Source organism: Vespa velutina, chromosome 11 (assembly GCF_912470025.1).
Source record: "Vespa velutina chromosome 11, iVesVel2.1, whole genome shotgun sequence".
Classification (NCBI taxonomy): domain Eukaryota; kingdom Metazoa; phylum Arthropoda; class Insecta; order Hymenoptera; family Vespidae; genus Vespa; species Vespa velutina.
In genome coordinates this window covers 3,864,424-3,878,385 of record NC_062198.1, presented here as the reverse complement: position 1 = coordinate 3,878,385, position 13,962 = coordinate 3,864,424, and the positions used below count along the sequence as shown (strand labels likewise).

The 13,962-nt window shown below is 36.7% G+C and overlaps 1 protein-coding gene across 3 annotated transcripts; it reads left to right on the top strand.

Moving 5' to 3' along the window:
• Positions 1-430: 430 nt before the first annotated feature.
• On the top strand, positions 431-13,448 carry LOC124953030 (excitatory amino acid transporter). Of its 3 annotated transcripts, none has more exons than XR_007102097.1 (12): positions 431-1,562; positions 4,367-4,492; positions 4,572-4,779; positions 5,355-5,397; positions 5,470-5,723; positions 5,797-6,030; positions 8,534-8,728; positions 8,807-8,941; positions 9,061-9,169; positions 9,247-9,365; positions 10,126-10,257; positions 10,357-13,448. XR_007102097.1 is itself a non-coding variant. In XM_047503824.1 (12 exons), the coding sequence occupies exons 2-12, from the start codon at positions 1,388-1,390 to the stop codon at positions 10,172-10,174; spliced, it is 1,647 nt and encodes a 548-aa protein (XP_047359780.1). In that variant the 5' UTR covers positions 431-798; positions 1,131-1,387; the 3' UTR covers positions 10,175-13,448. The 3 variants fall into 3 exon arrangements, 2 of the variants coding, with proteins under 2 accessions (XP_047359780.1, XP_047359781.1); XM_047503824.1 differs by having other exon boundaries at positions 431-798; positions 1,131-1,562; positions 10,126-13,448; XM_047503825.1 differs by having other exon boundaries at positions 9,247-9,381; positions 10,126-13,448.
• Positions 13,449-13,962: the final 514 nt, after the last annotated feature.

Below are 13,962 nucleotides of genomic sequence, written 5' to 3'. Positions count from 1 at the left end.
ATGAAATTATTCCCATCGGCTTGATTCTCAATGACTTTGAGAGGAACAATTAGAAAAATGTATCGTTTCTTTCTATAAAGAAAGAAAAGATTTCCGAATGTCTTTCTCTCTCGACAGACGCATAGGACTTTAAACAATAATAACGCGTTCGAACGATGAAAAGCTTTTCTGCCCTTCGGCAAAATCCCTTCCCTTCGTTTCCTTTGTCCCAAAGCTTTCTCTCATTCCATTTCTAGTATCTCACTTTCGTCTCTCGTGCGATCGAGCAAGCAAAAGGTATCAGCATCGGCACGTATCCTCGTTTCTGTCGCGACCGAGTTAGGCGGTCTGAGTTCGCACATGCGCCTGCTCGTCAGAGCTCACGGTTGCGAATAAGAGAAGGATGAAAAGAGGGTGAGAGAAGACAGAAGGGGTCGTCACGGAAATCAATACGGCAATGTCCGCCGGTAACCGGCCCAGTCGGGGCTCATCCTTTGCGAGAATCACATCGAAGCTAGTGCAAGATCAACAACGTTACTACGTCAGCATCGTCGTCATCAGGAGGGTCCATTTCAGTCGAAGGTCATAAACGAGGATCGACCTCGTGCCAAAAATCTAAATAATTCTCAGTGAAAGAAGAAAAGGAGGAAGCTAAGTAACGTGAAACGAATAAAGAAATATAGGAAAGAAAGAAAGAAAAAAAGAAGGAAGGAAGGAAGGAAGGAAGGCGGAACCACCTTCTGAATCGTCGTTCTGTGAATACGAGAGAGGGGAGGAAGGGTGATATCGTTGGTAGGGTGTTGAGCAGGTATCTCGAAGGTAACTGACCCTGTGCAACAGTGGCAATTCTTCCGATCCTATCGTGAAGCTTCAAACGTGAAGAGATCACTTCAAGACTACTACTTGTTTCTCGAAGAGATAGAAAACAAAACAAAAAAAAAAAAAAAAAAAGAAAGAAAAAATAACATTTATCAAAGTTCCTTCTGCGATTAAATCAAGAACAATCGGTTGTGTAAAAATTTCTTTCTCTCTTTTCGGAGAGGACAAAGTTCTCTTCTTCCGTAATAAGATTCCGATAAAGGAGGGAAACAAGACTCGTTGATTTCTCGAAACGTTCGAATATCTCTCGAGTACCACGATCGTGTTAATAGGCAACGAGAAGGCCGGCAGGCTGTTGGGACGTCTGGTAGGCGCTCGCGATTGCTCGTTCCGCAGGGATTTATCTCAACACTCCCAAAACGGCAACCCGTCGTTGTCGTGGTGCTGCCGGGGCCCCGCCGTTAGCCGCGAGAGATCGCGAGAAGGGAGCACGGCAGAATCGATCGAAGGATCGACGAGCGGATCGGTTGCCTCCTCCGCAAACGTTACCACCGCTTCCTACGCCGCTTCTTGTTGGCGGCCAAGTGAGATGGAGGAGAAGTCCTCGGCGCGCTTCTCGGAGTACCTGTTCGCCAAGATGGACGGGCAGGACGTCTCGGCCTCTCAGGGTCCCCGCAAGGTGACCGCCGACACTAGGAAGTGGATGCGGGAAAATCTCTTGCTTATGATCACTCTGTCCGGTGTACTTCTTGGTGTGATCCTTGGTAGGTAATTCCTATAAAAACGTTACAGCTTTTAATTTAAATTATTTCCGATCGATAAATTATTGATCATACATTAAGAACGTACATACGGTATTCATCCTTTAACTAGAAATTTTTTTGCTTCGAATAAAATGCGATAAGATTGATTGATTTCTTTTACGATAGCCTTTATTGATATTAAGAACAAGGCAATTTTACCCTCTCGTTTCTCGGTAACCGCATTTGTTTATTTATAAACTTCGGGTAGGGATGGGTCAAACGGCTTTCACTTTACAGGATAAAGCGTGGATTAATAATTTATCATCGAAGCTAATATAATGGATAATTTCTTCTCCTCAGTTATCATACTACGCGTTATATCTATTCTCAAAATTCAATTTTATATTCGATATTTAACGCTCTGCTCGAATTAATGATTTTCCAATATTTATGTAATTAGTTTTGTTCGCTGAATAATCGTTTAAAATATTAGTTAATAGTATTTTTTAAGTTGTTAGAAGTAAAAAAAATTTTATGATATGTGATCAAAAATACGCATTAATAAATAATCATCATTCGTATTTCTGTCACATCGTGTCACACGTGTACTCTCGATAATCAATGGATTCTACGGATGTCGAAGTAACACACGAACCAAGTGCATATATGCGAATGCATGGTCGATAAGTAATTGCTTGTCTATAGAACGAGAAGAGAATATCGGGCTGGGTACATATACATTAAAGTTATTGTCCTTTCAAATTTTCACATCGCTTTTCTATTCTTCCTTTACAAAGAATAATATATCGTAAAAGCAAATAAGTTTTCAAGTATTGTCTCGAAACTATAAATCGTATAAAATAAAATAATTTGATGAAGTTATTTCGACGAATACTTTTATTATTACTGTTAAAAGACGTCTAAAACTTTAACCAAATAACAAACTATTTTATCACTAACATTCGTACGTTTTTCTTACATTCGATCGAGTTCGTTATTGTTGAAGCAAACAACAGATACTTATCGTTATTGTCCATAGTGAAACACCTTCTTTTTTTTTCTTTTTTTTTTTTTTTTTTTTTCTTCATGATTGATCATATGTACATTGTCCTCTATATTTCCGTTGGCCTTGGTTCCCTTGGCATATAGCTGCTCTTGGCATATCGTGAAAACGATTTATCACGTGGACTCTTACTTTAATGTTCTTTGTATCCTCAATGCAATTTCATTGACAGTATATTTCAAACGTTTATAACTATATAATGCGACGAGGAAAATAATATAACTAAGTAATCTTCGTTAATGGCATCAGTTTTGGATTATCTAGGACACTTTTTTTTTTCTTGTTATTCACGGCCATGAATGAAGTATGATCGAAAGCTTACGATGCCTTCGTTGATAATTCAATAGCCGATGACATTACATTGATCGCTACGTTATCATAAATATTTAATTAAGTTAGAAATCAAAGCTAACTATAATCTCGTGGACTTGTGTAGAAGAGATACTATTTTACAAAGATAATTATGCAAAGAGTATTGCAGGACGGTATTTGCGTCGATCGATAAAGCTTAGTCTATGAGAATTATGTTTTATTTTTCCACGTCAACGATATAGATTTTACACGGGGAACGAAGAAAGTGTGAGAATTCAATAATATTGATAATGTACGTGTTTTTCTTGCATTATTTCATCTATAAAGAGAATGAATACGAGTTATCGTTCGATTATACTCTTTTGCACTATTATCCAATAACATTTAATTAATTTAACGAATAAAGAGAGAAGAGAAGAAATGTATTAAGCACATATCGACATATCATAAATGTTTGAGAAAATTAAAAAGTGGTAATTAATTTTTCATATATATATTTTTTTTGGAAATTCAAAGTATATAGTATATAAATTCAAATGAAATAATATTTAATTTTTCATAGATCTTTCGAGAATTCATTCATTATTGTAAAATATTTGGAAAATTTGTACCGTTATCATGGAAATGATAAATAGTAAGTAGAAAATATACTCAAAAAGAAATATCATGCACGTGGCTCGTTAAAAACGTTTATGCATAGAAACGCTTCCCCGTATCTTCAAGGCTTCTCCTCATGAATTTTCATATCTACGATGTTCGAACCATAATCGCAAGTTCGATTGGGAATTTTGCCAACGACAACATAATGAGAAATACTCATTGATTTTACTCGAAATAAAAAGAATATTTTTCCAACGGGAATGGAATTGATTACGTGTGTACTTGTGCGTTATAGACGACCCAGTTTGAAATTACCATTCGTTACGTAAAACTCTTGCGGTGGTCACATTATCCCGTTAAAAGGTGTCAATCATCGATGAGAGGTTTCCTTCAAAAGTCTCATCTAATTAACTTCCTACCGAAACTCGATCTTACTAAACTCGTATCTTTCAAGCACTTTGCTCTTTATATGACCCCTTGGAAGGTTCAAGGGCAGTTTGCGTCTTCATATTGAGTTATGCTCTGCAGCACGTAAACATCCACCTATGTTTTCGGTAATCCTCTCCTCGTCCAGTTGAAAGATTATTTAAAGAATTTTCTTGGAAGAGAAACTTACAAAATGCTTTTCTCGAGCTTCTAAGTCGGAACGCCTTATTAACTCTTCCTTAAATACGATGAAACGCCAACGTTTCCTAGCAAATTATCCAGCAACATCTTACTTCAAGAAAACTTTATTCAATTAGAAAAATAATTATCTCAATAGCTACTTCAATCTAAAAGAGTTGATAATTTCTTTCAGTCTACTTTTTCCTTCGTATATTTTATTACAAATGATCTTGTATAATTAAAGGATTTGGTTTGCGACCATTGGGCCTTGGCGATGACGCTGTAATGCTGATTAGCTATCCTGGAGAACTTTTTATGCGAATACTGAAATTAATGATTCTACCTTTGGTAATTGCTAGTCTCATATCAGGTGAGTTTAATTTAGAAATATAACGAAAAAATAATACCTTTAATTCTCTTTAATAACGTTCGTTCGTTTTACTTCAAAGGTTCAGCAAGTTTGAATGCTAGGATGAATGGGATGATAGCCGTACGAACTCTCGTCTATTTCATACTCACATCCTTTCTCAATGCCGTAATAGGAGTTATCCTTGTTCTCGTTATTCACCCTGGAAATCCAGGAATCAGAGAATCGATTATACCTCCGACTCATGCCAGAGCCGTCAACATCTTGGACAGCCTTCTGGATTTAGGAAGGTAATGAACAGTTCTACTTTTATCCTCTTGACATTTTCATATATATTCCGAATTAAAATCGTCGAGCCAATATTTATTATTTCCATTCTTAACAGATTCTTTATTTCTCTTATATTATTTAATAAGCTTGTTTATTTTCAAACGAATCAAATCGATCCATGGTTTATCGCGTGAGAATGGAAGCGCAATAGTGGAAGATTTTACTCGTAAGACAGCACTCGCGCGAAAAGCACAAAGGTGAATTATCGTAGTTTCCATGCTGAAGGATTAAGGTCGGTCGGTTTCACGATCACCGAACTTTTTAAACGAAAAATTTTCATTGTGATCACGAACACCAAACTATACTCGGCCAAAGACCAAAATAGATGTGCATCGATCGTGCGTGATTTATTCATGCGCGAAGTACACTTTTTCCTTGTCCGTGATATCTTTCTTTATACGGGTGGCTCTATTAAACGTTTCGTTCAAAGTCTCCAAAATGTGTAGAAACGTAAAGTGTCCTTTCGAGTGTAGAGTATGGCTACTCGAGTGTAGAGACGTCATTTAATTGAATCGTTTATATGTTTTATTTTTAGGAACATGTTTCCTGACAATCTCTTTCAAGCTGCATTTCAACAGGTAAATGATATTCTTTACTTTGTTCGATAAAAAAGGAAATATAAAATAATAATCATGGATGTGATGTTAAAGGCACATACAGTTTACGTACCGAGAAAGCCACCGATACAAAATCAAACCGATGGTTTATCGGTAGAAGTGGTCGGTGAAGAAGACCTGATCAGAGTGATCCAATATAGAAGTGGTACCAACACTTTAGGCATCGTCTTCTTTTGTCTAGTCTTCGGCACTTTCCTAGGTACCCTCGGTGAGAAGGGTCAGGTTGTGATAGATTTCTTCAAGGCTGTTTTCGAGGTCATTATGCGAATGGTCTCCACTGTGATGTGGTGAGTAAATCTTAAAGATAACGAAAGAATTAAAAAAATATTGATGATTAATCATAATCTTTTGATTACACAGGATGACACCAATAGGTATAACTTCGGTAATAGCCGGAAAAGTCCTCGGTGTGAATGATCTGGCGCTGGTAATGTCGCAGCTAGCTTGGTTCATCGTCACGATCGTGATCGGTGTCTTTTTCTATCAGCTGGTGGTGATGCAGCTGATCTACCTGGCCTTCGTGAGAAAGAACCCCTTTAGATTCTACGCCGGCCTCGCCCAGGGTACACTCACCGCCTTCGCCATGGCATCAACGTGAGTCGTCGACCTTCGAATCCCAGCCCGACCTTCAGAGAACCCATCACGCCTGCCTTAAGGGGCCTCGGTCGTCATCGTCATTGTCGATTTCGATCTTGTTTCTCCACTTTCTTTTCTTTTCTGTTTCCTCTGATCATTAAGAGAACAGAAAAAAAACTAATCTCAGTTTCTCTTCCCACTGAAAATAATTTCCCATCGTCTTCTCGATTGATTTTTCTATTTATCACATGTGACTTTCTTGCGTGATGGTGATCGTCCAAAATCTGCACGCGCACGATATATCGATGACGACGTGAAGACAGTGAACGTTTTCGAGAAACGGAAGGGCGTGTCGAAACGACTTGAATCGATTTTTTATAGAAACAATGTGTTTCAGCCAGCCGAGTGGAGTGGCTTTACGAGGCCGTGGTCCCCGTATCCGTTCCAAAATTTGGCCCACAGATTTATACAGCGTTTGAGAGATATTCTTTTATCTTCCTGCATAATCGTTTCCTTTGTGGAACGTGTCAATTTTTTTTTGTCGACAAAACGTTGTATAATTCTAGCCGTAATCTCCTTTCCCATCCTTCCTTGACATTTTACACAATCTCTCTATTGTTATCGCGTTGTTCGCGAGGAGAGCTCGTCATGCCCCATGAAAAAGTGAGAAAGAGAGAGAGAGAGAGAGAAAGGGAGAGAGGTATGCAGTTCCGGGTGGCACTTAGGATGTGGATTACTACCGGTACCTGATACTCCGTGATTCGAACTTCCTTCAATCATTAATCGATTTCAATTTTCGGAAGTTTGAGTTTACCGGAGTGAAAGATTTCCACGTAACGCGCATAAAAATATATTATATCTAATCCTTATCAATTTTTCAACGATGGTGGAACTCTTCAGGAAAATTTTTCATATCGTTCAAACCGGAAATCGGCTGACTCCGTGTTACCTGGACTGATTTGTGGCGTGGAAGCTTTCTCGAAAATCGAGGAGGGCTCCACGTTTGATAATTTCTTCATCGTTATTTAGTTAACTATTAGCATTTTGTAAGATTTAAAATAAGGAACTGGAAAAATATTGGTTGTTTGCGCCGAGCCCGCTCTTCCAGGTTTGACGGGGACGTCCTTGACTGGCGAGAGCTGCTGGACCACGTGCGATCATTCTTTTTTACATCTTGATCATTCATTTGTGCGGATCGCGCGAAGCAACGATCATTTTTCCAGTTCAATTACCTTTCCATATCCCAAGTCATTGACGTAGAACTACTTTTTATAAAAAGTACAAAAAAATTTAATTTATTGATCTTGAACAAAATCATCGAGTATCACGTAATACTTCCGATATTTCGTCGTGATGATAATCGTCCATGTCTTTTTTATAAGTTTCTTATTTTATTCGAAGAATACAATTAAATCGAATCTTCTTTCTTTAAAATTAAACTTGTCTTGTTCAAAGTGTCTTTCAGAAGTTACCCTCCTTGATCAAAATTGCAATACTTTAGAGTCGCACGAAAAATATAGAAAAAATTTTTAAATATCACTTCTACGTCACTCCATGGATCCATTTCCTTTAGCCATTACAAAACGTCTCCGATGGAAATCTGTGGTTTAACCAGAGCGGTCGACCTCCAGCTTTCCTTCGATCCTCTCTCCCTCACCCTGGACCTAACCATTCGCTATTATCATCGTTAACGTCGAATCATCGACAATACATATCTAATTCAACCTGTTTTCTCTGTGGATTAACTTTTTCCAGAAAAGAACGTACACAACTGTGCGTACACTGTGACTGTGAGACACTGAGTTATCAGTGTATCTGAACAGAGACTATATGAATATCATGATGATGTATTAGAACACGCGCTGCACGCGACCTTTTGCAGGTGGTTGACAATGACAAAAAGAGAAAGAGAGAGAGAGAGAGATAGAGAGAGAGATAGAGATAGAGAGTGACCGAGGGTGGCCCTTGGTAAGTATTTGATGGCCGCAGATGAAGGTACATACAATTGTCTGTTGCAGATTTGATTAAAGTCAACGCTATATGGAAAGGACCGTTCGCAGGGCACTTCGACTTTAATCCGTGATTAATGCCACTTGATTTTCAGTTCTTCGTCACGGTCATTCTGGCTGTCCTTGATAGATTCTCTGATGTCTCTCGATCCTTCTCCCGTTCGTACATCTAGAAACGAAAATAGTTTAGACGAACGAGTCTTAGTTGACTCGTTTTGCATATCATTCGGTTTCGTGAGCATGAAATGACCTCTCCGTATTGTTATCATTACTATTATTACTGCCAAATCATTTCATATACACTTTTATACATGCATATGTAATAATACGATGATACTATACATTTCTAAAATCGTATCGTAAGAAAGAAAATTTTTTTAATCGATAGAAAAGATCTCTTTTTAACGCCAGAATGATCCTTATCGGCAGCAACCCTGGGGCATGCGGATTTATCCTTTTTTATTACTAACGAGAACGTTGGCCTGGTGTTTCTCTAACATAGCTTTGTACAGGGCTGCTGCACTCCCCGTTACTTTTCGACTGATGACCGAGAAGCTCAGGGTCGATCCCAGAGTCACCAGATTCGTCCTCCCGATTGGGTGCAACATCAATATGGACGGTACCGCGCTCTTCGTCGCGGTGGCAAGTATCTTCATCGCACAGATGAACGGGATCATTTTGGGTTTCGGAGAAATCATCACGGTTATGTAAGCTCAATAGCTTAAATGTTCATTCAATAATCTGCAATGAATTCATTGAACAAAGACTGTTTTTCTTCTTTACAGTTTAACATCCACAGCAGCATCCGTTTCTTCAGCTTCGGTTCCAAGTGCAGCTCTAGTATTATTACTAGTTGTTTTGAGTGCCATTGACGCACCCGTTCATGATGTTTCTCTTCTCTTTGCTATTGACTGGTTTGTGTAAGTTTCCTTCTTTTCTTTTTTGTTTTTTTTTTGTTTTTCTTATACTTTATAATTATACTAATCACATTGATATCTTCTGTAAAATTATTTATCTTATATAAAAATATAATTTATAGAGATCGTATAAGGACGACCAATAATATGTTAGGAGACTGTTATGCAGCTGCTGTAGTAGAGCAATTGTCCAAAAAAGAACTGATGGCATTGGACGCAGCAGCTTATCAGGTAAATTAGAATTAATGTTAATGTTCTTTAAGGATATTTAATTATCATTACTAATCGATATTTCTCATCGCTTTAAGTCTGAAACAGTACTGCCCACAACCTTAGCCAATGGATGCATCTCGGCTAACAGGGTACCCGATCCTGATACTATCGTCGTTGAAATGCAAGACGACACGAGGATAGCCGGCATCGCCAAGTAAACTAACTTGTTGGTAGGGCTAGGCTATCACTTTATATGCTCATTAACGACATTCGCTTTGCAAATCCAATCTACTAATCTTATCGATTTCAAATTTTTTATTTTGAAATCAAACGCTTACTAAATCATCAACGCTGTATGCTATCATAAACTTTGTTGCTTTTGGAGAGTCATTGCATTGTAGATTGCACAAATAATAGGTCGATGGTAATGCAACGTGCTTGTTGTTGCAACGATTCATGAAACGAGCCTGACTCGACTCGCCATGTGCTTATATGCAAATCATTGCGCAACCAGCTTAAGAACATACAGCACGATAAGTCGATACATGTGGTGATGTAAGAACATCGAGTTTACACGTTATAGTTCAATGATCAGGCTAAAGTAACGCGAAACAAAAAAGTACTATTGTTTGTTGTACGTAGTTATAAATGAAAGTCTGCTTTATTGATTTTGTCCTTCATAAATCGATCGATCGTTGAATATCTAACATAGTATCGGACTATGCAACTTTTGATTCTTTCATCTGACAGATTACATAAATCTAACATTAATTGTTGTAAATCGTTACAGAACAAGTCACACGATATAGAGACATTTGAAGTATTTTCAGATTCATTTTGATTGCATTTGCATTTTGACATGTACTCTCTTCACCGGGAAACAATTTTGCTATTAGTTAAATTTTAATAATCAAGAAATACTTTATGAGATATTACTATATATTTTGACAATTTGTTTTTTTTTTTTTTTTTAGCATCAGCGTACTACCAATACCGCGAAGCGTAACGGAGGAGACCGTTTGACTAATGGCCGATCTCGCAAGACAATTTAAAACGGTATACCTACGAGGTATGCCGATGAAATGAGAAAAGAAAATGATGGCGAGGTTAATATTAGGCACGCCAGTGCCTTTTCTCTTCTTTCTTATCTATTTTATTTTACTTAAACGACGTTATCAACTTCTCAATCCCAAAAATATCGATAGAGACACTCTGCTAGGACACTCGATGACTTTGAAACGTCACGGAATTTAGATATCTCCATTTTCGAGAGTTAAGTGAGCAAAGTTTGAGACTGAGATTCGATCGACCACAGAAGGAGAATAAAGGCGGGACGATTAAAAAGAAAAAAGAAAAAAGAAAAAAGAAAAAAACAGAAAAACTGAGAAAAACGAAAAAGAAAAGGAGTCAATATCGTATTGGAACGCGTATGCGTTTGCGATACAAGAGTAGCAATAAAAAGTTTGAGATACGTAAGTTTACAGAAAAATGCGCTTCTAGCTAGGAGCACCGAGGTGCAGAAGTTCGATGATTCGCGCGTAGAAAAATCTCGCTCGTATGCTACGAAGGTGTTGTTTTCTTTTGTCTATTCTTTTTTTTCTCTTTTTTTTTTGGTTTCTTTGTTTCCCTGTTTCTTTGTTAGTTTTGTTTTTTTTTTTTTTTTTTTTTATTTTTAACGAAACGTTAGTCAAAACGATAAAGACGATCGACAATTTTGCTCGTAAATCGCACGAGAATATTCTTGTCGATCTCGTGAATATTAGTAGTCTCATTTGACAAGTGATCATTCGCATCGTCGAATGGTGGTGCCTTAATTTCGATGCGCCCTCGGATTAGGTGCGATGAAAGTAAAGCGCGTCGTTGATGTATTCTTTTTCTTCGTACGTCATCCATATATTAATTCCTTGAAATGTTATCTGCAATATTCGTGTATCGTCGAATGCGATGATATACGATGATGCGAAGCAGTATTTTGTATTAGTCATCGACGTATGATAGATCGATTTTAGTCAATGACGCGAGCGAAATCGTATCAGTGATAAAAATTTCATCGCGAGTTCGACGAAAGTGAGACCGAAAGTGTTGTAGTGAGAATGATATAAGATTTAAATATTTAACGAGTAGCGTTTTCTGCGTGTTAAACGTTAGCATCATCGAACCCTTAAAATCATTTATACGCATAACACATATGTACTTCGCTCCTTGTGAGAAAATAATGATTAATGCACCGTATTAGGGGTTGTAAGTAGATATCCTAAGATATTAAAGTTCGTTGTAATAACATATCCGCGATGCTAGTCGTGTAAAAAAAAAGGTGCTATGAGATGTTAAGCACGACGTTCTTTCTCACGAAGAGATTAGTGAGCTTTTTTCTGTAGTATTCGCGTCATTGGCTATGAATCGATGTCTGTATAGAAAAAAAACAAACCAAAAAAAAAAACAAAAAAAACAAAAAAAAAAAAAGAAAAAAGAAGACAGTAAGGGACATGATAATCAAAAAGAAGATAAAAAGACAGACGTTGATTGATTTTTTACGTTTCTCGTCGATCGATCGATCGATGTACGACGAGAGAAAAAAAAAAAAAGATAAAATACTGATGCAGGTATAAAACGTCATATCGCGCGTTTCGCGTTAATTGTTGTCAAATTAACGAGAGTATCATACAACGTGTTCTCTATCATTTTCGAGACCCTTTACAGTCCTCGATTACTTCGGGGTAACTTGCGAGTATTGATCTTGGAATAAAAAGAGGGAAAAATAAGAATACTTTTAATATAGGTAACCGAAAGAGATGCTTCGAGGGCATCTTATTGAGTCTCCTCAAAGAAAAATTGTTCATATTACTTCGAACTTTCACGAGTGACGATGTGATGAACGACGATCAATCAAGATAATAATTCTGTCTCACTTTTATAATTAGAGTGGTTCACAATAAGACAGCTCGCCTTCCAATAATATATACATACATATATATATAAATGTATATATATACATATATATATGTATATATATATATGCATATATGTATATGTATATATATACATATATACACACACATATATACACACATATGTATATACATACATACATACATATACATATATCTACGTATATAAATATATATATATATATATATATATATATATATATATATATATATATATATATACATACATATAGCATTTAAACGAAAGAACAATATACGCATCCCACTTTTGTCATCGTTCACGAGTTATCGAGGAAAGTGTCGTTAGTGTTTCGTCCGAGAACAGAAAATCATTGCAATTTTTATCTTGATGTTAAAAGAGAGAAAGAGAGAGAGAGAGAGAGAAAGAGAGAGAGAGAGAGAGAGAGAGAGAGAGAAAGAGAAAGAGCGAGAGAGATGGAGCGAGAGAGATGGAGCGAAAGGGAGAGAGAGAAAGAGAGAGAGAGAAAGAGATAGAGTGAGAGTGAGGGAGAGTAAGTTAATTAGTTAGGTTCCTCAATGGACCGATAATCAAGACTGGACACGCCATACGATAAATATTATCGTCTTTTTCATCGGCATAATGTATTATTATGGGTAAACGATTCCTACAAGGTTTCGCTAATTTTAGACAAATTAAATAGGTAGGTCGATACGTGTTTTATCGTAGAGGCTGTTTCAATGTACAAACTATTTCGAGTACGTAGCATTTACGTAGGATCGTACGTTATTTAATCCGTACGGACTTGAAAAGAGGCGAGTTCGACTTTTCCTATTTTTTTCTTTCTTTTTTTTTTTTTTTTTTTTTTTTCTCCGATCCTTGTGGAACTTTCATGCGAGCTGGCCAACGATTTGTACCATAAAAACGCTTTACCGGTGTACACGGTATTGATTAGAGACCAATGATCACTCCTTTTTGTCACTCTTTGAAGGCTTCGATAATTTTAGATACAATAAAGCCGGTGTTCCGCTCGATCGATTTCTTCATTTGTTTATTGACACATCTTCGCACGTTTAATTGCTAAATCAAAATTATTTGACATAATTCCTTTTACGCTCGCGTTCAGAATAACTGAATGAGATGAAAGAACAATTTCGTTCTGTCTGTGTTCGTAAAATGAATAATTTAAAATACACTAACACAATAACCAAAAAAGAAAGAGAAAAAAGAAGGAAAAAAAAAAAAGAAAAGAAAAGAAAAGAAAAAAAAAAAGAAATAAATAACTAATTAAATTATCAAATTATCAAAGGTATCCAAAGACTACGTGTTAATATAGATATAACATCTTAACGTGTTGTATAATAAAATACAGGTTTATACGTGGAGAAAATCTTTCGCATTTCTTGATTCTTTTTCCCTTGTTTCCTGTATTTCTTTAAATCTCCTGCAATTGAAAACGAGAGAAAAGTAATTGAGAGTTAATAATGATGGTAAGTAAGTACAGCTGATATTTTTGTTAAAAAATTCATTTAATTAAATCCCACTAAAGTGGGTCTCCTCGGCTCGGAAGAGTCTTTGTACAATGGAATGAGAGAACGTTCTTTTTTTTTTTATACAAAATATGACATTATCTATATTCGTCGATGAGTATCTATATTCATTTATTTGAAAGAGATGACAACCGGCTCTCGTTACATCGAGATTTTTATCGAGAGTCGGACGAGAGAGAAAAAAAAAGAAAAAAAGAGAGAAAGAGATAGAAAAGAGAGAGAGAGAGAGAGAGAGAGAGAGAGAGAGAGAGAAATAAAGAAGGAAAAGAGATGATAGAAAATTAAAAAGGATATTAAGAAAAAGATATTTTTGAAAGTCACATTGTCGCGAATATTTTATAGCGATCAGTACGA

Excerpts from the sequence above, each read along its gene's own strand:
- LOC124953030 (XM_047503824.1), top strand. The coding sequence starts at position 1,388 with ATGGAGGAGAAGTCCTCGGCGCGCTTCTCGGAGTACCTGTTCGCCAAG. Across the intron at positions 8,729-8,806 it reads GGAGAAATCATCACGGTTAT|TTTAACATCCACAGCAGCAT; the intron begins GTAAGCTCAATA and ends TCTTCTTTACAG. Across the intron at positions 9,170-9,246 it reads TGGACGCAGCAGCTTATCAG|TCTGAAACAGTACTGCCCAC; the intron begins GTAAATTAGAAT and ends CATCGCTTTAAG.